The sequence below is a fragment of the Mesoplodon mirus genome (genome assembly GCF_964341445.2).
Source record: "Mesoplodon mirus genome assembly, chromosome: 1".
NCBI lineage: Eukaryota > Metazoa > Chordata > Mammalia > Artiodactyla > Ziphiidae > Mesoplodon > Mesoplodon mirus.
Window position 1 is genome coordinate 2,139,413 of NC_138976.1, and position 25,142 is coordinate 2,164,554.

Genomic DNA, 25,142 nt, shown 5'->3' on the forward strand with positions numbered 1-25,142 from the left:
GGCTGTACCTGACGGGGCACCCAGTGCCACAGGGTGTCTCCTTAGGGGTGGGGGTCAGGGAGAGGTGTCATCCAGGACCAGCAGGGGGACACAGTAGTCCCCTCAGACACTGAGCCTTCACAAGCTCCAGCTCAAGTAAAAACCTGTGTTTATGTCACACAACATCCTCTGTGGGTTTGGACTTTTTGTACGGCTGGCAGGGGCTCGGTACAGCCTGGTGCGTCACACGCTCCACTCACTGCAACTGGCTGCTCCTGTGCTTAGAAGGCCCCCCGCGCCCGGGCTGGGGGGAGAGGCCCGCAGGCCGCCCGTGGTCAGAACGTCCATCCTAGTCGGGCAGGCGCCCACCTCTGGGGAGAACTGTTGCCACCGTGCTGGGCAGCCCGAGCTCCCCTCGCTGGCCATGGGCCCCGACCTGCACTTTAAACTTGTGTGTGGCGGGTGAGAAAGGAACCGCTGAAAACCCCGCAACGAGGCTGCCGCCGGGCTGCCCACAGCCGCGTGGTCCAGGCCCGAGTCCGCGGAGTTCTTTCCTTTCCGTTGGCCGAGGCTACGAGGGTAAGGGGCCTCCTCAGAGGAAGGCGCCGCAGACCTGGGGACAACTAGGCGCTTCTGGTCCTGGGACCCGGGGAACCCCCAGGGACAGCCCCTCCTCCCGTCCCACGTGCGGGGATGAGTCTCAGACGCCACAACCAGACAGGAGACGTGCTGCCCAGCAGCAAGCACGCCACGTGCCCCTGCTGCCATGATTCTGAAACCTTTCCACAGGGTCACTGCTCTGGGGGGGACTCCATCTGTCCGGTGACTTGGTCCCAGCTGCCTGCGAGCGTGGCACAGGACGGGGCTCCTGCTAGGCGTCGTCACCGGGGGCGCTGGAGGCCGGGGGCCGCCTGTCTCGGGCAATGCTCTCCCACTCCTTCTTCACCAGGACGTACAGCCTCATAGCTGCCTGCGCATCTTGAATCTGGGGGACATGGAGCGTCACCATGACTGTCCCGCCGGGTGACAAGCATGGCCACACACATGCCAGTCCATCCCACAGTTCCCGAGTCCTGGCATCAGACACGGACGAGTGAAGGAGAAAACTGACGAGAGCAGTGGTCCAGCACCACGGCCCTCAGCATGCTTCCGCGCCCCAGTTCACGGGAGGGAGGGACCTAAAGCGAAGGGATGAGCGTGCTGCCTCGTGGGTGCTCCAGACACCACAGAATTAGGAAGGACACGGGGTGGGGGGACGGCAGGCCCTGAGCTTGATGCTGGGGCACAAGAGCCCAACGGCCGGGCTCTGCGGGCGAGCGGGCTCCCGCGCACTCCTGGAGGGCCTTCGGTCCAGACGGGGGCCTTTGTCTCCGACTACAGTACGCTAGTAGCTTTTTGGTGTGACGTACTAGTTAAATGTAACCATTTAGAATTTAACCGACACTTTGCAGGCCTGCTGGGACATGTCATTTATCACGGGCCAGGAGCCTCCTAAAATAGAAGCCGCCCAAGGCCCACTGTGTTTGTCTTCAGGTGACACTGAGCCTCGCACACGAGGCCAGGCCCAGCCCCCAGTCCCGAGGCCTGTCACCCAGGACACACTCACCGAGCAGTGCTCCGCCTGCTGCACGCGGATCCCCAGGACTCTCTCCGCAAGCAGCTTCAGAGACGGCCGTCCACTCTGCCAGGGGAGAGGGCAGCGCACAGCCACGCTCGGGTGAGGCCTCTGTAGGCCCCGCCTGGGCAGGGGAGTTGCCCGCTGAGCCCCGACCCAAGTGGCCTTCAGTGTCCCTCCCACCGGAAGTGCCCGCGGCCCTGCGGGCTGGTGACACCCGGTCAGCCCATAGAGGAGGACCAGGAAAGGACTCTGCCATCTCTGCCTTCTGGCCTCAGGCCGCCCTGCTCACTTCAAGGGCAGCCCTGCCTCTGGAATAGACACGACGGCGGCTTCTTGCCCGCAGTCGGGGGTCTAATCACAGAGATCAGAGAGTGGAACTCACCTGCCCTCAGCAACACTAACTCTAAAGTTGGCATTTGGCAGAACTCTGTTTCTTCTAAGATTCCTTTTAGTTTTAAAGGTTAAAAGGAAAAACCAAACGAAACCCAACACCTTTCATCAGTAAGCCAGCCTTCAGGGACCAGAGCCGACAATCACGTGAACCGAGAAACTGAACTACACTGTACAGAGCCGCGCGCTTCCAAGTACCTTCACTTGGCTCCGGAAAGGTTTGTACTTCTGAGTGTCCCGGATCTTCTTCTTCGGGTGACCAAGAAACAGCGCCTGGAGGAGAAAACAGGACGGGCATTCTGTTGTTCATCTGCAGCGGGAGACCCCTTCTGCCAAACTCCAACACACAACATACGTGCACACACAGATAAGACACGCACTGACGCGAGCCTGAACTTCTGAGGGAAAATCACCGTGGGAAAGTGATAGAAGGACCATGGGCATGAAAACAGCCTTGAAACCGGGGAAGCTGGAGACTCAGTCACCAAGGAGCCAGCAAGCGGCTGAAACGCGAGTCTGCGCAGGTTACAAGGGATGGGGAGGGAGCACGAGATACCGGGGCCTCTTGAAGTGAGAACGTTTATGACAAAACGCGTCTCCGTGGGCAGAGGACTTGTTGGTTTTTAACAGTTCAAGCTTTACTTTCTTTCTTTTCCGGCCGCACTGTGCGGCTTGTGGGATCTTAGCTCCCGACCGGGGATTGAGCCCAGGCCCTGGCAGTGAAAGCACCAAGTCCGAAACACTAGACCGCCAGGAAATTCCCTCAAAATTTACCTTTAAAAAACACTTAAGACCAACTTCTATGGGTCCCTGAAACATCGGACGCTGCCAAGCTTCCAGGAAACACCGTTTGAAAAGCTGCAGGCCCAGGAAGGACAGTCTCCCACAAGTGCCTGCCCCGAGCTTCTCGTCCCAACAGGTGGGTCAGCTCTGCCCACAGCAGAGACCCTAAGGGGCAGAGGCTGAGCCCCACCCTCTGGGGCACAGGAAGGGGACCCTCCGAGCCTGCCTGCGGCCCCTGTGCTGGCCGCCACGGGCCAGCCTGTGACACGGGGACTGCCCAGTGGCTCCGAGGAATGGGCGCCGGGGATGCTCCCCGACAGGAGGGGCTCTGCCCTGAGACGGGTGGTGGCCCATCGGGCGGGTGAGGGTGGCAGAGACAGCGCCCGGCTCTGCCTACGAGGGTGTGCAGGGACCCGCTCCCCCAAGCTGACACGGTGAGCGCATCACCCAAGTCACGGAGAGAGCGCGACCACCTGGGACACCGCGTTATGTAAGAGGCGCCTGGAGCCGGCACCTTCAGGTCGTTGTGCAGCGCGTGTCCGACTAGAATCCGGCCCTTCAGCAGGTCTGCCACCTCCTTCTGAACGACTTCAAATTCTTCTCCTGGAAACAAAACAAAGAAGTGGTTTTTAGTGACATGTCCATCACTACTGTGCTGAGTGAGAGGCCCCCCCCACCAGGTTAGACCTGCGAGGACTGGCAGGCAGGTCACTCTGCTCAGGAGGGTGATGCCAAGGCCGAGGGGCCGTCCCAGCACCCCAACAGGGAAGAAGTTGGGGGAGCACACTCACAGCCCCCTGCCAGGGTAATTCTGACAGCTGAATCTAACAGTAAGAAGCCAGGGCATGTGTTTGATGTCTTTCCAACTGGAGACAAAAACGAGGCGGGGGTGGCCCTCCCCACAGACGGTGAGAAGCCCGGCTCTAGACCCTGGGCTCCGGAGGCAGCTCTGCTTGCTTTTTCGGAGCCGACCCCTCGGGGCCACCCCGTCCCCTCACGCCCAAAGGGAAGGGCTGCAGCAACCGCGCTTGGGCCCCGCGCCTCTGCCCACCCGCGACCCTAGCAGGACTGGCAGAGCCCGGATGGAGATGTGGTCAGGCCCTGGGGCTGACGAGCGGCCAGGCCACCTCGGGGGCTGTGCTCCAGGGAACCTGAGAGGTGCGGAGAGCAGAGTGCACGCAGCCAGAGGACGACAGAGCCGCCGCCTCAAGCCCCTGCTCCCAGGACCTCCCCAGGCCCCAAATCTGGGGCCCCCCGGGTGCCTCTCTGCCCTCCCCCGACAGCCTGTCCGTCGGCAAACCCTACGGGCTCAGCATCCAGGCTGTGTCCCGAGCTGGGCCACGGCTCGTTGCCTTGTACAGCCACCTCCCTGACCAAGAGCACAAAGGACAGGCTCACTCCTCCACCCCGCGCCCCGCCCCAGCCTATGCCCAGCGCCGAGGCCCACCCTGCGCCCCGCCCCAGCCTATGCCCAGCGCCGAGGCCCCCCCTGCGCCCCGCCCCAGCCTATGCCCAGCGCCGAGGCACCCCCGCGCCCCGCCCCAGCCTATGCCCAGCGCCGAGGCCCCCCCGCGCCCCGCCCCAGCCTATGCCCAGCACCGAGGCCCCCCCGAGGGAACCTGCGCCAGACCAGGCCCCCTGCTGCTCACGGCCTCCCCACCCCACCCCCCACCCCACAGCGGCCTCTCTCCGTCCAGGAACACCGTCCTGGTCTTCAGGGCTGGGGGCCAACAGGCAGCGAGGCCGACGCCAGCGGGCACGGGAGCCCTGAGCCCACCCGCCCGGGAGGGAGGAAGACCGCCGGGCTCTCGCTGTGCCCGCGCCTGCAGCAGAAAGGGCCGCAGGGAGACACGGAAGGCGCTCCAGCCGCCCCCGCCCTCGGGCCCGCGCTGAAGCGACCCACCCTGCGCCAGGTCGTCGGGCCGGATCCCGCTGACCGCCGTCCTGTAGTCAGTCACCGGCTGGGTTGGCTTCACGTACTTGTCATAAACACACTTCCCGTACTGGTTCACCAGGGACACACGGGCCACGATGCTCTCTTCCCCCTTGGGGCCCACGCCCACCATCTCACAGTCCACAGCTAAGGCTTTAGTGAGGCTGGAGGGGAATCAAGGCTCCAGTTTAATCCACTCGCAGGACCCAGGAACTGGCACCACCGCTCAGTAATGTGACGAGCACGGCTCTCAGCCGGACCCCGAGAGGCGCCTGCCCAACTCAATGGGAGGAGAGGGAAGTGGGCCCTTCCTGAGGACCCCCGCCCCCGCCCCCCGAGTCGGAGCGCGCCCCGCGGCCCTGCCCCGCGTACCCGCCGAAGGCCCGCTCCTTCACCAGCGTGATGCTGCTCCCGCTCTGACCCAGCCGCTTCATTGCTATCCTGGCTGCCTCCGGGCCGATGGCTGCTTCGATGTCCGCTGGGTCGACGTCGTCAAACCAGATGTCTTCTCTAAAAGGCAGAGGGGAGAACAAGCTAAGCACGGGCAGGTGAGCAGGGTCTGCTCTTAGGGCAGTCCGGCCCCAAGCGCCTGGCCGTCAGCCCACTGCTCCGGCTTTTGTGATCATCTTGGCACTTTCCTTTTTAATTACTCATTAGGGACCTCCCTGGTGGTCCAGTGGGTAAGACTCCGCACTCCCAATGCAGGGGCCCTGGGTTCGATCCCTGGTCGGGGAACTAGATCCCACATGCATGCTGCAACTAAGAGTCCGCATGCTGCAACGAAAGATCTCACGTGCTGCAAGCGAGACCGGGCGCAGCCAGAAAATAAATGAAAAAAAAAACCAAAAAACACTCATTAGCTGAAACTTAGGAACTACAGAGCAACAAAAAGAATATAAAACAGAAATACGCCCCCCACCCCCAGTCAGGTGTACTGGCTGCTAACATTTTCTTCTCAATCACAAAACTAACGGGTCAGTTATAAAACATTTAAGAACCTCAGAGAAACACGATGAGTGCAGAACATAGACAAAGAGCCCCACCACCACGTCCCCGGGCCGAGCCCTGCAGACATGGACTGCAGCCGGGCAGGGATGGATAGCAGTGGCTCGTGACTGTGTCTTTCGGGATCAGCGTCCACGTCATTTCTTTAGAGACAGCCTCCTGAGCTCACTGACTGGACGCGCCCCTCTGGCCATCTGCCCCCACAGGCTTCTCCCTCGTTGGATGTATCCCAGCCACACTGAAAGAATTACTGAAATAATTTCAGTGCATCGTCTGCCCCCCCTCGAGACAGAGGAACCTGTCATGACTGCTCTGTTTCCAGAGAGCGTGCCTGGGGAAGTGACTCGCGGCAGGCACTCAAACTGCTCTTTCCTGAAACCTTCAGCGATGGTGTCCTCAACCCCAGGCAACACACAGCCAGACTGACTTACAAACACGCCACTCCTGGCTGAGCCAGTCAGAGGCAGCCACTGACTTCTGGTCCTCCCCGGGTGGGTGACACCACAGGGTTTGTTGGGTAACCACCAGGCACTGGGTCAGCACGCTGCACCTCACAGACCCACCGCGGGTGAGCACACTGAGGCTCCGGGCACGTCAGGAACTTGCCCCACACCACCCAGCTAGCAAGACGTGGGAATCGGTTTCACACTCAGGTCCCTGTGGCTTTGGCGTTCATTCATTCCACAAACCCTTCCTTGGGGCCTCCCATGTGCCAAGCCCTGTTCTAGGCCCCAGAGACAAAGCAGCTATGAAACGGGCTCTGTCTCCCTCGTGCCCACATTCCAGGGGAGACAAATAGTCAACAAGGAAACCGACAGCACCAGGGTAAGGTGACGGAGGGGCCAGCAGCCTCGGCCTCCTTAAGGAGACAGGCCTTAGTCGCTGCGACCTGGCTCTCGGCCAGGAGGCTGACTAAGCCAAGACAGTTCATCACAGCCGTGCCAGCCCGGGGGTACTTACTCGGTGGGCGGGGCCGGGGGCAAGGTGGCGGTCACCTCCCCAGCTTTCCACTTCTTATGTCTGACTTCTCGTTTCGGGGAAATGTCATCATTGGTCCGTTTCTTTGCTCCTTTCTCACTGCACTGTGCCTGGATCTTCCTGTTCATCAGACATCCTGAGGGCACAGAGGCCCCTGTGGCCTTGGGGTCTGTGTTTTCTGTCCCCATCTCATCTCTCTTTGCTTTATCTGAGATCACTTTCCTGTTTTGTTGGACACTTTGGGGCTGCTTTTTGGAATCCGTCTGAGAGAGAACAAGAGCCTCTTCCGGGGCCTGTGATTTTTGTTTCAGCAACTAATGGAACCCAAGATAAAATACGCAACACGTTTTAATTTGGAACACATGCACAAAGGATTAAGAAAGCTTGTACGTGTGTGTGTGTGTGTGTAAAAGCAACCTGTTTCCACATTTAGAATTAATTCCTTCACAGCTCAGGCCAACAAGCTGGTGCATGGCAGCCACTTCCTTGATCAGATTTCTTGGTTTGCTACTGCTGTGAGGGTCTCAGGAAGAGAAGGGTGTGTCCAACGAAAAGTGGCTGAAAAAGGGCTGGCAGCTGCACCCCTGCTCTCCTACACGGAGGGCTGAGGTCTCCCAGCCCAACCTCCTCTTGTGTGCAAGTCCCCGGTGTGGCCATTCTCAACACGGTTAAGACCCTGCTACATGGCAACCAGCTGAGTCGTTAGGCAGGTTTCTACTTACCTGTTCCCATAATGTTTAAAGATGAATGTACTTTCTTGTATGAACTGGAGAAAACACAAGGTTTTTTCCATGATAAATATCGCTCTGCTTGCTTAGTTTTGCTTTACTTTCTTGAGAGAAAGAGATAAAGTTACAGCTCAAGAAGTCAGAGCACCCGGGGGTTGCCGGAGGGAAAATTTCATCGGCCTGTGTGTCAAGACAGGAGAATGCTCTGGACTCTGCCCTAAGATGCCCGGCTGTGTTAAGAAACTCAGAAGCTCTTATGTTCTCGCTCTCACTCTGAGGCTCCCTCCGTAACAGATTTCAGGAACTAGAAGAGACTTTGAAGGTCAGCGTAGCATAGAGCACAAACTCACGCCCCACGGTGTGAATCTGCACCCCAGTCTGCCATCTGCTAGTTAGCTGTGCGACCTTGGGCCAAGTTCCTTAAACTCTCTGCCTCATCTAGAAAACAGCGGTAAGAACAGCAGCCAACTCCAACGGAAATGGAGAGAATTTATGAGTGAAGCACAGCAAACAGCATTTAGGAGACAGTAACCTGTAATCTGTAAGTAAGTTTGGGCCACTGATTCCGAGAAAGGCAGTAGGTACAACACGGCATTACGAGCAGGGGCTTGGGCGTCTGACTCCTGGATCTGCTGAACCGGCTGCAAACCTGGACACCTTACGTAACCTTTCCGGCCCATTTCCTCGTCTGTAAAATGGAGACGATTAAGGACTCTATCTCAGAGTTGGTTAAATAAGAACACATGTAACTCAGCCGGCAGCGTCTGTACGTTTTAAGAGCTCAGTAGCCGGCGACAGTTGCTGTCAACTCTCACCTATTAAAGGTCCAGGATGTTGCCAGAATCGTTTACATCAAGTCCCTGCCATTCACTGGCCTGCGAGCTCGCTGCCGCCCTCAACAGGCCACCTCTCTGTGGACCGCTCTGTCCACAGCGTTCACGCCAATCTGCGCTCCCTTGGGCCCCACAAGCCCGTCTCCGTTTTTCCATCCGCGGGGCCCCCGCGGCCTTACCTCCTCCTGCAGCGCCTTCCAGTTTTGGGAAAAGTCCTCTGGTGCCTTTGGAGGTCGCACCACGACCACGCTGGGGCCGTTTCCCGGCTTTCTGCCTGTTTCTCGCGCTTTGTTCTTCCAAAATCTTTTCTTCCTGTTTTTCTTCCGATTCGGCTTCTTGACGAGCCCGGGCTCAGGCGCGGGGTCGCCCGGGGCGCGCTCGGGGACCAGCACCCTCGCTTTCGCCATCCCGGCACCGTCCCGGCCCCCGCGGCCATGCACGGCGGCGCCGCGGCCCCGGAGCCGAGCTCTGCCCGCCGAGCACAGGTCCCGCCGGACCCCAATTCGCCGGCCGCGGGGACAGCAGCGCGCGGGACCCCGGAAGCCGCCCCGCGCGGGTCTCCACACGTGAGCGCCGATCCCAGGAAGTGCCCTTCTCTCCCCGACCGGCTGGAAACCGGGCCTTCGCCTCTGGTTCCGCGCGGCCGGGAGCAGGGCGGGGCTCTTTGGCTCCCAAGGAAAAGGGCTACCACCCCGGCGAGCAGCGTCCGCGGTCAGAGGCCCAGGATTGGGTTGGGGTAAGCCCGGGATCTCCCCGAGGGCCGGCCTGGGGCCGAGAAACGTGAGCGCCGGAAGGGAACTGGGGGGGCCGCCGTCGGTGTAACACCGAGGCCCAGCCGGCGGAGGGCGGGGCAGGCGGCCGCCAGGGGGCGCTGGACGGCGGGGCCTGGGAGCGGCGGGTGCGGAGTGGACGCACGGGGACGCCGGGCAGCTGTCTCCCGCCCCGGGGTCCGAGGCCGGCCCATCTTCCCTACGCGGCGGGGAAACTGAGGCCCAGGGACGGGAGGGAGCACCCCAGGTCGCACAGCCTGCTTCCCCGGGGCCGTAGTTCAGCAGCATCCGATAACAATAATAAGCATCGTAACAGGTGTTGTACTGTATTATTCTGTGGGACAATGATAACAAGTCACTTGCACACCATGCCTTGGCTCTGGCAATACCTGATCAGCGACACAGGTGAGGCCTCCACTTCCCCAAAGCTTCCATCCCAGGCTCTGTACGTGCGTGGGGGCCTTCAGGGAAATACAAATGATGAATCAACAATTTTGGATAGTAGTAACTGCAACGAAGATGATGAAGTGAGATACAGTGGTCCGGACTTGAGGAGGAGTAAGGCTACCCAGCAAAATGCAGGACGCCCAGAGAAATAGGAATTTCAGATAAAGAATAATTTTGAGTATAAAAATGTCCCATATATTAGCTGCAATTTGGGGGGCATACTTAACACCAAAAAAAAAAAAATCCATTGTTTACCTGAAATTCAAGTTTCACTGCTGTCCTGATTTTTATTTTCTAAATGTGACACCTTTCCCTGGGGGGGCCACTTAGATGGTGCCACGAGGGAGGTGACATTTGAGCTGAAACTAGAGCAGCAAAGCACTGGGCGTATTTGAAGAACGGAAAGCAGGCTCGAGGGTGGGGGGGCGGTGGCTAAAGGTCTGTGAGCACTGTGGGGACGGCTGGGGAGGCAGGCAGAGAGCTGGTGCCACCGTCCCGGTTCTGTGGGCGGCCGTCGGGTGCAGGCACTGAGCAGGCAATAGCTGAGAGGGAGGGAATGAGGACAGGAGAGCGGGGACAGGTCATGGAAAGCAGGGTGTCCCTAGGAAGCAGGTGTGATGGTGCCTCAGCCAGCCGGGAGCCACAGTCACACAGATGGGAGATGAATCCCACCCCCGCTCTGTGCTCCCAGGCGCAGGACCGGTGGCTGTGCTCTGAGCCAAAGCCCAGCCCAGCGCAAGGCCAGGCCGCGGCGGGAGGAGCCTGCGGGCCGCCCAGCCCCTCGGCCCCTACCCTGGGAGGAAGCGCCCAGAGTAAACACAGCCTCATCATCCAGCCCAGCGGGTCTGTTGCATTCCACACCGGCCAGATTGCAGTCACCACAGCGCTCTCCCTTCCTGGGAGGATGAGTGAGCTTCGCCTCCAGGGGAGATGTGTGCGGGCAATTCTCATCTCTGTACCCCTCGTCCTCCTGGGCTGCTGGGGACTCCCTGATTTCCGGCAGGTGGGTGGATCCGAGGGCTGTGGTGCTGGGGGAGCCCCAAGAGCTGGGAATCTGGGCTCCGCTGGGTGCTGAGGGCGGGTCCCTGGGGGAGAAAGGGCTGCCCGACGGCCCTTGGGCCAAGTGGGAGGAAATCCGAACTTGGGGTTCAGGGGCTGAAGTGGGCTCACTGCAGAGGGAGTTGGCCTCGGTACTGTCCACCCACCTGATGAGGGGCGAACCCGGCTAGGCCGGTGTGAGTGGCTTGCCCCCTCTCCATCCGGGGCCCCCTCCTCCCCCACCCCGCCCCGCTCCTTTCCCACACCTCCTTCTCCCTTGTCTCCCCTCACTTATCCTTTCTCCCACAGCAGTTTCTTCAGGCTTTGGAGCCAGAGGAAGTGACCGCTTACTTTGGCCCTGACGCTGCCTCTGAAGGTACTTGCGCTGGCGTCTTCCTTGCAAGGGGAGTTTCTCAGAGCCTGCAGGGGGCCTCTCCCCCTTGGGTCAGGGACCTCGGCTTTTCAGTGGCTCAGCTGAGAGGTCAGAGCTGCTGCTGTCGCCCCGTTAATCAGTTCCGTTACTTCCTGCCAAGTCGATAAAAACTGGTCTGGGTGTCCTGGGCCGGGCTGGGGTTGTGACCCTGGGATTCTGCTCAATATCTCAAGGGAACGGGCACTAATTAGCTGGTCTTTTCCACCCCTGGGCCTCCTTTTGGGCCGACTGACTGTCAGGAACTCTTGCAGTTTCTGGCCAGGATGTAAACATTTATCTTTTCTGTGAGACACAAGAAGGGCGCTGGGTCAAGCGCCAGCCAAAGCCTTTTCCTGTCGCTCGTGGGCCGTGTATGTGGACTCCTCCATGGTGCCAGCCCCCTTTCCGAGTAGGGCCATTGGTGATCCAAAGGCAGGTGGGGACCAGAGGCAGGGTAGGCTAGTGGTCAGAGCGGAGAGAATTAGGGGTGTCGCACTTGTGCCTGCCTTCTCTGTGGTCGGGGCCAGATGCACGCTGAGCGATGGCTGGGGTCGCGCTGCGGGCAGGGGGAGCTGTGCTGGAGGGCCGAGCAGGGGGGAGTGAGGGGCCTCCTATCTCCCGCAGCGCCCCGATTCGACGTGGTCCCACTCACCTGCGTCTGTGAGCCCCAGCATGAGGCCGAGGACGGGCACGGGGGGCTGCCCTTCAGGGCCCCGCGCTGCTCCCTGGCAGCCCTGGGATGGCTCTTCTGGGCCTCCTCGCCACCTCCTTCACCAGCGAGCGTGTGGTCAATGCCTCCCTCCGGCTGCTGGGGGCCCCCCACTCCTGCCTTGCGGGAGGCCTTGCCCCGCTGCCCCCAGGCGCAGCGTCCAGGCTCACGTTCTGCTTGGGCTGTGTGGTGAGTGGGTGCCCAGGCCGGCAGCAGGGGGAGGTTGTGCCATGGGGACCCCAGTGGGGCAGAGATGCCTCTGAGCCCCCGCTGCACAGCCAAACATGAGCGCAACACCACTTAGACCTTAGCCAGACTCTGACACCATGGGGGCCTGTTCCTCGGAGGCTCGGAAAAGCCAGCTGAGTTTCCCAAGGCCACCCAGCTAGCAGGCGGCAGTCAGACCTCTGAGCTCAGACTCCAGCTCTGCACCTTAGTATAGGCGACCTTGGGCCAGGCACTCCCTGGACGTCAGTGTCATCACTGATGGGACTTCCCAGGTGGTCCAGTGGTTAGGACTCGGCGCTCTCACTACGGGGGCCCGGGTTCGATCCCCAGTCGGGGAACTAAGATCCCACAAGCTGCGAGGCCAAAAAAAATAATAAGAAGAAGAAAGATTAAGAAAGAAAGAAATGGCGAAGGCAGCAGCACTCGCCTCTTGGGTATCTTTGGGGATTGTCACGAGTTGTCACGATGAGTCACTGAATGAGCCAGAGCCGTTTATATCATAACCACCCGCCTCCCCGCCCCATTCCAGGGTCAGGAGGCCCAGCCTGGGTTGGAACAGATGCCACTCAGGGCCCATCTGGTGACAGGCAGTGCTGTTCATTAGCGCAGGCCTAGCTAGTCCCTCAAGACCCCCTCCGTTCTTGCACACGTGGGGCCCCGCCGGGATCTTTACCAGGCCCTGCAGACTGGGGCCCGGAGGCCTTGTGCATGACAGGGACTGGAAGTGTGGCTGGGGGCCTGGCAGCAGATGGTAGGCAGCGAGCGCAGCCCCCAGAGGGCGTGGCTTCCCTGCTGTTCCACACAAATGGGCTCTCGGACCTTGGACTTGGGCAGGAGCCCTTGGAGGGGGCGAGTCCATGCCTGGTGCTGTGATGGCCCTGCATGGGGGATGGGGCTGTGTGCACCAAGCGGCTCTCCCTCCTCCAGGAGGGCGATATTCTGGTGGGTGCAGACAGGTTCTATATCCAGCCGTTGAGGAGGCGGCACTGGGAGCTGGTGCCTCCCTCCCTGGCATGGTACCCAGCCCCGTCTGATCCACAGGCCCACCCCCAGGGCACCCAGGGTTCCAGGTACAGCTCCTGGGAGAGGGAGGGTGGAGCTGCGTCAAGGACAGCTCTGTGGGAGGGACCAGCTCTCCTGATGCCTGGGCCCAGCTCCACCAGCCACCTTTGTTAGCATGCAGCGGAGTGCCCAGCTCACGGGGCAGGCCAGGAGAACACGTGGCCACCAGCCGTGGCCCCAGGCCGTCTGCTTGGTGGGCAGGTAGACCTCCCGCCTCTGAACAGCCGTTCACAGTTTACAAAGCGTGTTCACAGACGTGCACCTTGGAGCCTCGGGCGGGTCGAGGTCAGCGGTTCCTGATAGGTCCCATGCTACAGATGGGAACCCAGAGGCCCAAAGATGGGGAGTGGCTGCCGCAGGCCTCCAGGACGGCTCCAGGGCGTGGGCAGGATGGGGCCGGCTCTGCTGCCACCACGCCCGCTCACGCCTTCCCCAGGCTGCGCCCGGCTGCAAGCGGGGTGTGGTCCTGGGCTTTTCTTGCCTTCTTTGGGTGACCCCCTACTCCAGTGTGCGCCCAGCGTGGGGCTTTGGGGTGACCAGAAGGACATAAAAGCCACACGGTAGCTGTCTCCTGGCCTTGCGCTGCCCCGAATGCCCAGACAGCAATGGGATCTGGGCCCGAGGGGTGGAATGAAACGTCTCCACCTGAGACGGCCATCCTCCCAAGCCCCGGCCGCCTCTCTCCTGTAAGCTGGCCGAGCTGTCAGTTCTAACGGTCACAACATGAGTGACATGCGAGACCTCGGGACCTCTCACCCTCCGAGAGTGTTTCCTCCCGAAGAGCTGGGAGGACCAAGATGTCCCAGATGAGTTGGGGGGTGTCTAAGGGCGTGAAACCGTGGGTGCTGAGAGGCCAGCTCCAGGAGGGTCAGGCCAGAACTGCTCACTCAACATAGAAAACTAGCTTATGGTTACCAAAGGGGGAGGGGGGAGGAGAAATTAGGAGTTTGGGATTAACAGACACACCCTCCTGTATATCAAATAGATAACCAACAAGGTCCTACTGTATAGCACGGGGAGCTATACTCAAGATTTTGTAATAACCTTGGAATTCCCTGGCAGTCCAGTGGTTAAGATGGCGCGCTCCCAATGCACGGAGTGCGGGTTCGATCCCCGGGCGGGGATCTAGAAAAAAAAAAAAAAAAAGATTTTGTAATAACCTATAAGGGAAAAGAATCTGAAAAAGAATAGACGTATACGTATATGTATAACTGAATTACTTTGCTGTATACCTGAACCTAACACAACACTGTAAATCAACTATGCCTCAATAAATATATAAACAAATAAATAAACCAAATGCTTAGCCAATTAGTGATTAAAAAACACAAAAGAGGAACCGCTCCCTCAGTCTCCCTGTGCCAGGAGACAGGCCCTCTCTGGCTCCCCACATGCCCTGTGAGAAAGTGAGGGTCGGGCCCATCCACGCCCTCATCCCCACAGTAAGCGGCGCATCTTCAAGCCCAGGAGAGCAGGGTGATGGAGGGGCCTGGCCGTGGGGGCCGTGGGGGCCGCGAGGTCAAAGCCACATCTCACCTGCTCTCTAGGACCCTGGCTGTCGGCCCTGCCCCCTGCCCCGCCAGGCCGTCCTCCTGCCCCTCGCCTCCGGAGACGGGCTGCCAGGAGCCTCCTGCACCTGGAGCTGCTGGTGGCCGTGGGCCCCGACATGCACCGGGCTCACCGGGAGGACACGGAGCGCTACGTGCTCACCAACCTCAACATGGTGAGTGCTCGTGTGGGCGCGGGCTCTGTGGGCGGCGCTGACCCAGGCAAGGCGCAGGAGTCCGGGGGGGCGGTGGCTGTCCTCAGAGACCACAACCAGCCCGTCCTCGGGAGCCTCTGGACACAGCGCCCTGCACCCGGGGCTTGTGCACAGCGTCAGTGAGCCGTCTCGTCTGGGGGGCTGAGCTCAGTATGAACCTGAGGCTGGGGTCACACTTGGGGCTCAGGGCCCTGGGGTGGGGAGAGGCATGATCTGTTCTTTCTCCCTTACCCCACTGGGGAGTGCAACGCCCAGCCTCTTGCTACTTGGGTCCCTTCGCCCGGGGACCCTCAACCCTGGCCTCTCCCACAACGTCCCTTTGATCCGTGGGCATGTCGGCCAGCACTGCCCCGGCAGCCAGCCTGGCTGCCCCACACCAGGCTCTCCCAGGGCCCTTCTTGTGGGTACCCCCATGTCCGCAGGCCTCCCCTTCACTTGGCTTCTAGGGGTAATGGTGGGGCAGGAAGCATGGCTCCCACTAACCATTACCTCGGAGAAAAATAGGCAGCACAGAAACAGGTGACTGCAGCACCTGATGACACGTTCAGTCTGACGGCCTGTGCCCAACCACGGGCGCATTCACATGTGAAACACACACAAACACACGTGTTCTAAGGCGGCCAGGTAAGTTTCCATAACGTCAGGAGATTAATATCACCGCCGGCAGCGGCAGGGCCGGCATTGCCCCCCTGGTAAGTCCCCTGGTAAGTTGGCCCCGGAGGGCAGGCAGCCATCCTAGAGCGTGGGGTCCTTAGTACCATCTTGTCCCCGGCCTCAGGTATGCCCAGCTATTCTGGACAGAAGGAAAAGATCCCCCAGTCTCAGAGCCCCAGGCCCTCCGACACCTCTCCTTTCCCATGTGTTCTCTGGGCCTCGCACCCTGGAGGGAGTCTGGGTCCCAGAGGCCACACCCATGCAGCCCTGACACCTGGAAAAGCTGGCTCAAGTCCAGGACAACCTGCTTGGGTTTCCACCTACCGACTCCAGAGGTGGAAAATATTCCCTCTAGGTCACTTGAAAGCTACTGTTTTCAAGCCTTGGGGGTCCCCCCCACCTCGAATATGCTGAAATTTGGTAATCGAACCACACTCCCTGTGGTCATTCAACGTGTTTTGTAAGGGCCAAGGATGGTCAGGTGGTAGATTGCAGACTGGCCCCTGCCCAGATGGTGCCAGTCGTGGTAATGGCCAGTGGCATGACTGGGCACCCACCTCATGCCAGCCACACTGTTCCTAAGTCTGCCAACGACCATGGAAGGCTTTCTCTCCATTTTACAGATGAGGAAACTGGGGTCCTGAGGTTAGTAAACGGGATCCTGAGCGTACAGGTAGGAAGGGGCAGGGCCTGGGTTCAGACTCAGGTCAGCTGAGGCCGGTGGCGCCACGTCCTCTCTCCTGGATGCCACGTCTCCTTTAGAGGACAAGCTGCTGCAAGCAACCGCAGTGCAAGTCGACCACAGTCAGCATCTTGGCAGATGTACTGGGAGAGCTGGGAGCCTGGTGGGGGGAGCCTTCTCATTGGGGTGCCCAGGAAAGGGCTCATGGAGGGGGAGGGGGCCCTCGGGCTGCCTCATGGACATGAGCAGTTTAAGCGAGTGGAGGTGAGAGAGGTGTTTCAGGCAGGTGGACAGAGATGAGAAAGGACAAGGTAAATCCAGTCCGAGAGAAGCAGTGTTTGAAAGGAACGTTCTAGACTAATGGCAGTTACTCACATCCCGTTGTTTCGGGCTTTCTCTGTGTTGGCTGACCTTCCTTCTGACTATCTCTATGGCTGGCTCCCAGGCCCAAGGACTAGCATTTCGGGTGCCCTCCCTGCTGATGAAGCATCCTCTCCAGGCAACCCCCGCCCCCCGCCCCAGGCCCCTGGAAGTCAGCAGCGCCCATGCACACATGTCACCTCTCCCGCCTGCCCTTTCACAGGGGTCAGAGCTGCTTAGGGACCCATCCCTGGGAGCTCAGTTCCGAGTGCACCTGGTGAAGATGGTCATCCTGACGCAGCCTGAGGTAGGCGCTGAGCTGGACGCCCAGTCACTGGGAAACCGGTTTCTGCCTGCGGATGCGCACAGAGCAGTGGGGGTGATGGCAGGGCTTCCCGCCAGCCGGGCCCGGACCTGAATTCCAGCTCTGCCCTGGCACGCGGCACTGCTGAGCCTCAGTCTCCTCATCTGTAACATGGGACAGTAAGAGGGTTGTTACGAGGACTGAGATGGCAGCAGTGGTCCGCGCCCTGCTTGGGGTGGATCCCCTAAACGTGTGCTCTGTTACTTGTCCCTCAGGACGCTCCGAATATCACAGCCAACATCACCGCATCACTGCTGAGCGTCTGTGAGTGGAGCAGGACGGTCAACCCTGAGGATGACGCGGATCCCAGCCATGCTGACCTGGTCCTCTACATCACCAGGTAGCCGAGCTCCCCACTGGCTGCCAGCCTGCCGAGGAGCTGCTCCCACTCTCTGCAAAGGGAGCCCGGCGGTGGGCAGGGACCTCAGCACTGCCCAGCTATCTGTTCTCTCTTCCTGAGGTTTGACCTGGAATTGCCTGATGGGAACCGGCAGGTTCGGGGGGTCACCCAGCTGGGTGGCGTCTGCTCCCCCTCCTGGAGCTGCCTTATCACTGAGGATACCGGCTTCGATCTGGGGGTCACCATCGCCCATGAGATTGGGCACAGGTAAGAGGCCCCAACCCCTGTCCCCAAGCTCCGGACAAGGACGTGACCTGGGCCCCCAGGAGGGGAGGGCATGGCTGGCAGTGGTCCCTAGAAGAGCCAGCTGGAGGAGCCTGTACTCTTGACCCCAATGGACTAGGGAGGGTGGGCGGGGGCAAGGGCTGGGAAAATCTGATATTTCTTCATTACCGAAGGATTAAAAGAAAATTTTTTTTTTTCAAAATACAAGCCAAACAAACTTAGGAGCTAAAAACTAATTTTTGTAGGAAATTAGGTAAACAAAAAGCAGGCTGCAAAAATGATCCCAAATCCCACCACTCAGAGAAAACATCCATCTTTTCTATACACACACACACACACACAATATTTTATTTGTAAATTTGGGATTATGCTGTATATTGGTTAACTGCTTTTTTTATGTAAAAATATATCCCAAACATTTCTCCCAAACATTCTCTTACAACATATATTGGGTTTTTTGTACACACCATAATTTACTTAATTCATCCCCTCGTGTTAGATATTTAGGTTGTTTCCAGACTTTTCCTGATACGACTGCTATACATTCTGCGGGCAAATCTGTGCTCCTATGTATTATTCACCCGGAGTGGAGGGTTTCTTTCCTTTTTGATTTTTAGCCTTTTAATTATGAAAGTATATACCTGCTTGCTGTAAAAATTCAGAGTAGAGACTCCTAAAGTGAAAGGTGGGTGTCTAACTTCCTTGCCCACCAGCCCCCCTCCCACCCGCAGGCCTTTCGGCCCCCCCCCCTCCCCGAGAGTGCTGAGGGGTTCCCACACCCCCCTCCACGGACAAGGCTGGGGCTCCTATCCCCACGGCAGCCCACGGCTGCGCACCTTCGCTCTCAGCTCTGCACCTCCGTCTGACCTCTCACCCATCTGACCCACCCCCCATCACAATTCCGCCATCCACCTTGTTTGGAGGAAAAAAAGGAATTGAAAACCATTGCCTTCCACTGGGAGCAGAAACGTTGGCCAGAGGTCCCACCTTTTCACTTCACCAGGACACATTCAGTCGGTGCTTTTACACACCGAGCCACCCCCAGGTCAAGAAAGCCGTCAGCAGCAGGGCCCCAAATGCCCTCGAGCCATGGCCTCCCACGCTCAAGACACCGTGGATGAGTTTGGCCTGCACATTTTTCAAGCCTTTTTATATGTATTAGCCAAAAGAGGCGGGAGCCACCGGGCCGGCCCAGCGCTCCCTCGGGCGGGAAACTGAGGCTGGGCGCCGGCGAGACGCGGCCCACCGCCGGGTTAGCTGGTGGCGGGGCCGGGGCGACCCCTGCGGGGGTGGGGGGACCCTGGCCACCGCCGGCCTCAGCGCCGCCGCCTCCGCAGCTTCGGCCTGGAGCACGATGGCGCGCCGGGCAGCGGCTGCGGGCCCAGCGGCCACGTGATGGCTTCCGACGGCGCCGCGCCCGCCCGCGGGGGCCCGGCGTGGTCCCCCTGCAGCCGCCGGCAGCTGCTGAGCCTGCTCAGGTAGCTGCACCCCCCAGCACCGCCCCTCCCTACGCCCCCATCTCCGCTTCGCGAGCCCCCCTCCTTCCGGTCCCCAGACCCACCCGTCCATCTGCCCTCAACCCTGTGCCCACCTCTCCACGGGCTCTCAGGAGGCACTCCTACATCCCGCCTCTGCCCACCCCTCCAGCCCTCCCCTCCTCCGGGCGTCCACCCCTCCATCTCTGCCCCCGCCCCGCCCCCGCCAGCCCATCCCCCTGGCCACGCCCATCCGGCCCACGCGCCACCTCCCTCCTTTCCATCGCGTCCCGCTCCTGTGCCCGCCGCTCAGTTCTCCGCTGTCCACTTCCATCCCTTCGCAGACCCACTTCTCCAACCTCCCCGCCCCCTGCATCTGCCCCTCCATCCCCTCCCCTCCCCTAGGCTCGAGCCGTGTCCTAGCCCAGCGTCAGCTCTTGGTGGGGCACGAGGGCTGAGAACTCCCATCCTCGCCCGCCCGAACCCGCCGCTTTAAACGCCCCCGCTTCCCGCGCCCACCTGGTGTCCGCCCCGGGCCTGAGCCGCGGCCTTGTCGCAGCGCAGGACGGGCGCGCTGCGTGTGGGACCCGCCGGGGCCGCAGGCCCAGCCCTCGGGGCGCCCTTCCCAGGCGCACCCCGGCCTGTACTACGGCGCCGACGAGCAGTGCCGCGTCGCCTTCGGCCCGACGGCGGTCGCCTGCACCTTCCGCAGGGAACACCTAGTGAGTCCAGCAGTGGGTGAAGCGCCCGCCCCCCCGCCCGACCGCATCTGGGCCTCCCTCTGCCAGCTCCTGCCCCCTGCGCACTGTGACACCCCACTGGCCCAGACTGTCAGGTGCCGCCCGAAATTCTCAATTTTTGAACAAGGGTGCCCACATTTTCCTCTTGACGAGGCCCCACCCCACAATTTAGGTAGAGCCGGTCCTGATAGGGCCCCCGAGCCCGTGGACCTTGATCCTACCTAGGCAGTTACCGAGGGCTTCCCACCCAACGGGAGCTGGAGGGCTTCCCAGAGGCAGTGACCTCCGAGCTGAACCCTACAGCCGGGGTGGGAGGGGGGCTGAAGGGGGCAGGCACCCCAAAGGCAGACCCCCTTCCCAGGAGCGCACAGGACTTGCAGGCACTTTCGCCTTGGTGAGCCCCCTCCCCCTTGTAAAACATTAGGAATTATATTTTAGTGTTTTCATGAAATATAGAATTTTACGTGTGTTGTTATAAATACAGTATTAATGTTATATATTAGCATATTCTCTCTGATCTAAAAGATCATCTTCTGATTTTAAAAGAGATGAGAACATTTTTGTGGGCCCTGGTCACTGTCCCTGTTCCTGGTGGAGGAGTCCTCTCCACCCACCACTGCCCAGGGAGCTGGCTGTGTCACCGTGTCCTGTGGTCTGGGAGGGACAGTGATGGCTGGACACTGACCCCGCAGGCCCTGGTGGCCCCTCAGCTGGCCATCTGTCTCCCCTCTTAGGACATGTGCCAGGCTCTCTCCTGCCACACAGACCCCCTGGACCAGAGCAGCTGTAGCCGCCTCCTTGTTCCTGTCCTGGATGGGACAGAGTGTGGCGTGGGGAAGGTCAGAGCGGGGACTGAAGGAGCGTGTGAGCGTGTGTGTGCGTGTGTGTGTGTGGGGTGTACCTGTGGGTGTGGGATGCCCTGGGTGTGGGCACCTGTTGGTGTGGGATGCCCTGGGTGTGGGGTCCTGTGGGTGTGGGATGCCCTGGGTGTGGGGTCCTGTGGGTGTGGGATGCCCTGGGTGTGGGCACCTGTGAGTGTGGGATGCCCTGGGTGTAGAACGTGGTTCCATCCTTCTCTTGCAGTGGTGCTCCAAGGGGCACTGCCGCTCCCTGGCAGAGCTGGCCCCTGTGGGGGCGGTGCATGGGCACTGGTCTAGCTGGGGTCCGGCCAGTCCTTGCTCCCGCTCCTGCGGAGGAGGTGTGGTCACCAGGAGACGGCAGTGCAACAACCCCAGGTGCCGCATGGAGGGCACTGTTTTGTGGGTCAGGGAGGTGGCTGCTCCACATGCCCTGGTGGGGGGCTGGGGGTCACCTCACCTCTCACCCATGTCTCGTGGGCATTTTCAGACCTGCCTTTGGGGGGCATGCGTGCGTAGGTGCTGACCTCCAGGCCAAGATGTGCAACAGCCAGGTAGGCCTGCTTCCCCAGGCAGGGTGAGGGGGTGCCGTTGGCAGCACTGGGTCCGGAGGAGCCCAAGGGCCAGGGCGGCTGTAATTTGTGGTTCACATAGGGCGTTTTGAGAGTGAAGGTGGTACTATTAATACCTGCCTTGGGACCACTGTGCATTCACCCTGAAGTGTCCCCCTCCCTCCCTGGATGCCACTGCCCTGCAGGGCTGCCCGTTTCTGCACTGAGAACAACGCTCCTCCCTGGCAGCCAAGTCCACTACCACGAGAGCATGGGCGATTCTTTTAGTTATAAGTTCAGGTGAATTTCACCTAGCATAAAATCAACCATTTGAAATTGTGTAGTTCAGTAGCATGTAGTACATTCACAATATCATGCAACCACCACCTCCATCTAGTTCCAAACCATTTCCATCACCCCAAAGTAAAACCCCAGGCCCATTAAGCAGTCACTCCCATACCCCCTCTCCCCAGCCCCTGCCAACCACCAGTCTACTTTCTATCTCTGTGGATTTACCTGCGCTGGACATTTCACATAATTGGAATCATACAATATGTAACTTTTTGCGTCTGGCTTCTTTCACTCACCGTGTTGTTTTCAAGGTTCAGCCGTGTACCACGTATCAGAACTTCACTCCTTTTTCTTTTCTTTTTTTTATGGTTTATTCTTCTTTTTTATTTATTTTTTATAAATTTATTTATTTTATTTATTTATTTTTGGTTGCGTTGGGTCTTTGTTGCTACGCGCGGGCTTTCTCTAGTGACGGCGAGCGGGGGCTACTCTTCGCCACGGTGCATGGGCTTCTCATTGCGGTGGCTTCTCTTGTTGCAGAGCACGGGCTCTAGGCACACGGGCTTCAGTAGTTGTGGCACGTGGGCTTCAGTAGTTGTGGCTCGAAGGCTCTAGAGCACAGACTCAGTAGTCATGGTGCACGGGCTTAGTTGCTCCACGGCATGTGGGATCTTCCCGGACCAGGGCTCGAACCCGTGTCCCCTGCACTGGCAGGTGGATTCTTAACCACTGCACCACCAGGGAAGTCCCTATTCTTTTCTTCTTATATTTTCTTATTTTTTTGTTGGGGTATGGTTGCTTTACAATGTTGTGTTAGTTTCTGCTGTACAGCAAAGTGAATCAACTGTACGTGTACATATATCCCCTCCCTCTTGGACCTCCCTCCCACCCAGAGCTTCACTCCTTTTTATGGCTGAATAGTATTCCACTGCATGGATGGACCACATTTCTCTCATCTGTTCATCCATTGTCCACTTGTCCGCACATTGGGGCTGTTTCCATCTTTGGTTGTTGGGAATAGTGCTGCTCTGAATATGTGTGTACGTGGACTTTTTTGAGTGCCAGCTCTTCACTCTTTCGGGTGTACGCCTCAAAGCGGAATTGCCAGATCCCGTGGTAATTCTACGTTCAAGTCCTTGAGGAACCTCTGAGCCATTTCCCACAGCAGCTGAACCATTTGGCCTCCCCACCAGCAAAGTGCGAGGGTTCCCATTTCTCCACATCCTCTCCAGCACTTACCTGTGTTTCCCACATGGCCGTCAGAGTGGGTGTGAAGGGGTGGAGTGATTCCTCTGGCCTTGACTTAAAATCTGCACGTGGTGAGACCCTCCCTCCCTCCCCCCCGCCCCCGCCTTCTCCAGGCAGACTCCGAGGCCTCCCCAGACCAGGAGGAAGGAGTCCTTGCCCGGTGGTGGGGGAGGGCCAGGCCGTGGTCCCCGCACCTGCTCGGCAGGGCCACTCGGATTCTTTTCCTCTGACTCCAGTGCAAAAAAGGCCAGGACGCCCACCCGCGGAGGTTCTTGTGCGGAAGCCCTTTTCTCTTGACTCCTGTGACTTTTCCAGTTACCTGCCTCTGGAGGTGCAGACATAGCGCATACACATACTCAGCCCCGTTTTCTGAAGCTGAGGCCTCCCACCCGCAGTGCTGTTTGCCTGGCTTTCCTTTGCGTTGCTGGGTGGTAGGCCCCCATCAGCGGAGGAAGGCTTGACATCCCCACTTTACAGAGCAGGGAACTGAGGTGCAGCCAGGAGCTGGGCTCCAACCCACGTCTTGGCCCTCGCACTGCCGGGGGCCTTGCTGTCTCCCGGGGCGAGGGTTCCCTGCCTGACCCCCCTGCCCCGGGCCCTGGGCCCTGGCCCCTCCCGTGCCCGTCCTCTGCCTCCTTCCACCAGGCCTGCGAGAAGACCCAGCTGGAGTTCATGTCGGAGCAGTGCGCACAGACCAACGGGGAGCCCCTGCGCCTCTCCCTGGGCAGCACCTCCTTCTACCGCTGGGGCACGGCTGAGCAGTACAGTCGAGGTGGGTCCCGGGGGGTGCCGGGGCGAGCCAGGCCTGAGACCCCAGGGCAGGGAGAGTCGTTGGGGGAGACCCACCATCGCTCTGATGCTGTTGAGGACAGGCTTCGGCCCTGCATGAGACACATGATGCCTCCTACCCTGGCTAGCAGGTCAGGCCACGACTTCTCATCTCTGAGTCTCAGTTTCCCCGTGTGCAAAATGGAGATAAGAGGCGTAGCTCGCTGCCAGAATTGCTGGCAGGAGTCAGTGCGATGACACAGGGGGAGCACCGGGCGTGCTCCCTGGCTCGTAATTCTGTAACATTTGTTACATCGCGATGTGATTACTGCCGCAGGAGGCAGGACAGGTGGGAAATAGAAACCTTGTCCCAAATGCAAAGAGTGAAGCGGGATGACGCTTGGGGGTCGCTGAGGGCCCTCTTGGATCATGTTTCACAGGGTCACTGCCCTCCCTGCTCCCTGCCACCCTCCCATCCGGGTTTCTTGTCCTTCTGCTTTCCCAGGGGACGCTCTGTGTAGATATCTGTGCCGGGCTGTTGGGGAGAGCTTCATTGTGAGGCGTGGGGACAGTTTCCTGGATGGGACACGGTGTGTGCCAGGCAGCCCTCAGGAGGATGGGACCCTGAGCCTGTGCGTGTCGGGCAGCTGCAAGGTAGGCGTGCCCGGGCAGTGGAGGTGCCCTCCATCCACTGTGGCCCCGAGGCCTCTCCCTTCAGAAACCGAGATGCTAAGGGGCCTTCGAGGGGTCAGGTCTGGGGGGTGCTGCCCCCATGAAGCTGCAGTAGAGTCTGCCCTGGGTGATGCTGGGATACAGGGCCGAGCTTGGAGTCAAGAGCCTTGCTGTGACCCTGGACAAGTCATTTCAGCTTGCTTCCTGCACAGATGTCAGAAGCTGCAGAAATGCCCCATTTGGTTGTGTGAACCTCCGAGCTGTGGGTGTCAGTGGGCCAGCACCGTCCCATGACGTCACCCGGGTCTCACCTGCCACTCTCCTTTGCTCAGACATTTGGCTGTGACGGCAGGATGGCCTCCGGGCAGGTGCGAGATGTGTGCCAGGTGTGTGGCGGGGACAACAGCACGTGCCGTCCGCAGAACGGCTCTTTCACGGCCGGAAGAGCCAGAGGTAGGGGCCTCCCTGGGGGTGAAGGGCCGGGTTCCCCCCAGCCTCCAAGAAACCCCACAGCCCAGAGCCTGGGTGCCGGCTGCCTAGGTGGCAGGGCCCGCACTCTGGCTCAGCCCTGGGCCCTCTTAGCGGCCTCAGCCTCCACGTTCCTCTCTGCCAGCCTCCCCATGAGGCTCAGATTTTGGTGATGAGGCCGCTGCTGGGCTTGTGGCGCCTCAATAACGGTTGCTCAGTTCACCTGTGGTGCAGAAAAAATACGGACATTGGGAAATCTGTGGTGGGCGGTCCTCTCCTCTCCTGCTCAAGGACTCTTAGCAGGAGGGACCTTACGCTTGGAAAACCCTTGACTTTGATCTATTTATAGAACGGGTCAGGTCTTTTGCAGAGTCAGTGGAGGAGTTGAGGCCCACCTCCCTCTGGCGCTGAAATCTCCCTTTGACTGTGACCTAAGTGACCTGAGACCACCCATTTCCCCCCCACCGCTTCCTCCTAGAGTATGTCACGTTCCTGACCGTTACCCCCAACCTGACCAGCATATACATCATCAACCGCAGGCCTCTCTTCACGCACCTGGGTGAGTTGGCCAGAGGACGCCCACAGGAGTTAGCCAGACCGTGAAGGTCAAGGGCACGGTCCCAAGGTGCCGTCCCTTCTGATGCCAGCTGCAAGTTCGGGTGCTCCCCAAGCTGCCGTCCGTTGGATGATTCGCTGAGAGAACCCCCAGAAC

At 59.7% G+C, this 25,142-nt stretch overlaps 2 protein-coding genes across 8 annotated transcripts in view; one reads left to right on the forward strand and one right to left on the reverse strand.

The window, feature by feature from the left end:
• Positions 1 to 59: 59 nt before the first annotated feature.
• Positions 60 to 9,806, reverse strand: REXO4 (REX4 homolog, 3'-5' exonuclease). Its single transcript, XM_082623999.1, has 10 exons — positions 9,720 to 9,806; positions 8,427 to 9,478; positions 6,669 to 7,000; positions 5,076 to 5,213; positions 4,674 to 4,867; positions 3,285 to 3,373; positions 2,186 to 2,260; positions 1,586 to 1,660; positions 227 to 964; positions 60 to 193 (listed from the first exon to the last, which is right to left on the reverse strand). Exons 2-9 carry the CDS (start codon positions 9,303 to 9,305, stop codon positions 851 to 853), a joined length of 1,896 nt encoding a protein of 631 aa, XP_082480125.1. The 5' UTR covers positions 9,306 to 9,478; positions 9,720 to 9,806; the 3' UTR covers positions 60 to 193; positions 227 to 850.
• A 214-nt stretch (positions 9,807 to 10,020) lies between these two features.
• Positions 10,021 to 25,142, forward strand: part of ADAMTS13 (ADAM metallopeptidase with thrombospondin type 1 motif 13) — a gene marked incomplete at its 5' end in the record, with an annotated part of 30,234 nt that continues 15,112 nt past the window's right edge. For 4 of the 7 annotated variants that reach the window (XM_082623936.1, XM_082623940.1, XM_082623938.1 and 1 more), the window contains 15 exons: positions 10,021 to 10,467; positions 10,812 to 10,878; positions 14,461 to 14,636; positions 16,595 to 16,678; positions 16,951 to 17,075; positions 17,196 to 17,342; positions 18,698 to 18,838; positions 19,395 to 19,557; positions 20,310 to 20,414; positions 20,659 to 20,810; positions 20,923 to 20,986; positions 23,168 to 23,294; positions 23,796 to 23,944; positions 24,295 to 24,415; positions 24,909 to 24,989. In XM_082623936.1, coding sequence (XP_082480062.1) covers positions 10,021 to 10,467; positions 10,812 to 10,878; positions 14,461 to 14,636; positions 16,595 to 16,678; positions 16,951 to 17,075; positions 17,196 to 17,342; positions 18,698 to 18,838; positions 19,395 to 19,557; positions 20,310 to 20,414; positions 20,659 to 20,810; positions 20,923 to 20,986; positions 23,168 to 23,294; positions 23,796 to 23,944; positions 24,295 to 24,415; positions 24,909 to 24,989 — 2,149 coding nt within the window. Of the gene's footprint in view, positions 10,468 to 10,811; positions 10,879 to 14,460; positions 14,637 to 16,240; positions 16,679 to 16,950; positions 17,076 to 17,195; positions 17,343 to 18,697; positions 18,839 to 19,394; positions 19,558 to 20,309; positions 20,415 to 20,658; positions 20,811 to 20,922; positions 20,987 to 23,167; positions 23,295 to 23,795; positions 23,945 to 24,294; positions 24,416 to 24,908; positions 24,990 to 25,142 lie in introns of those variants that run through there. The other 3 variants (XM_082623937.1, XM_082623939.1, XM_082623941.1) reach the window with 3 other exon arrangements.

Coding starts and splice junctions, on each gene's coding strand:
- REXO4 (XM_082623999.1), bottom strand. CDS start 9,305: ATGCTGCTGAACTACGGCCCCGGGGAAGCAGGCTGTGCGACCTGGGGT. Junction 5,214..6,668: donor CCCCCGGCCCCGCCCACCGA/GTAAGTACCCCC, acceptor TCTGCCTTTTAG/AGAAGACATCTGGTTTGACG. Junction 4,868..5,075: donor AAGGAGCGGGCCTTCGGCGG/GTACGCGGGGCA, acceptor ATTCCCCTCCAG/CCTCACTAAAGCCTTAGCTG.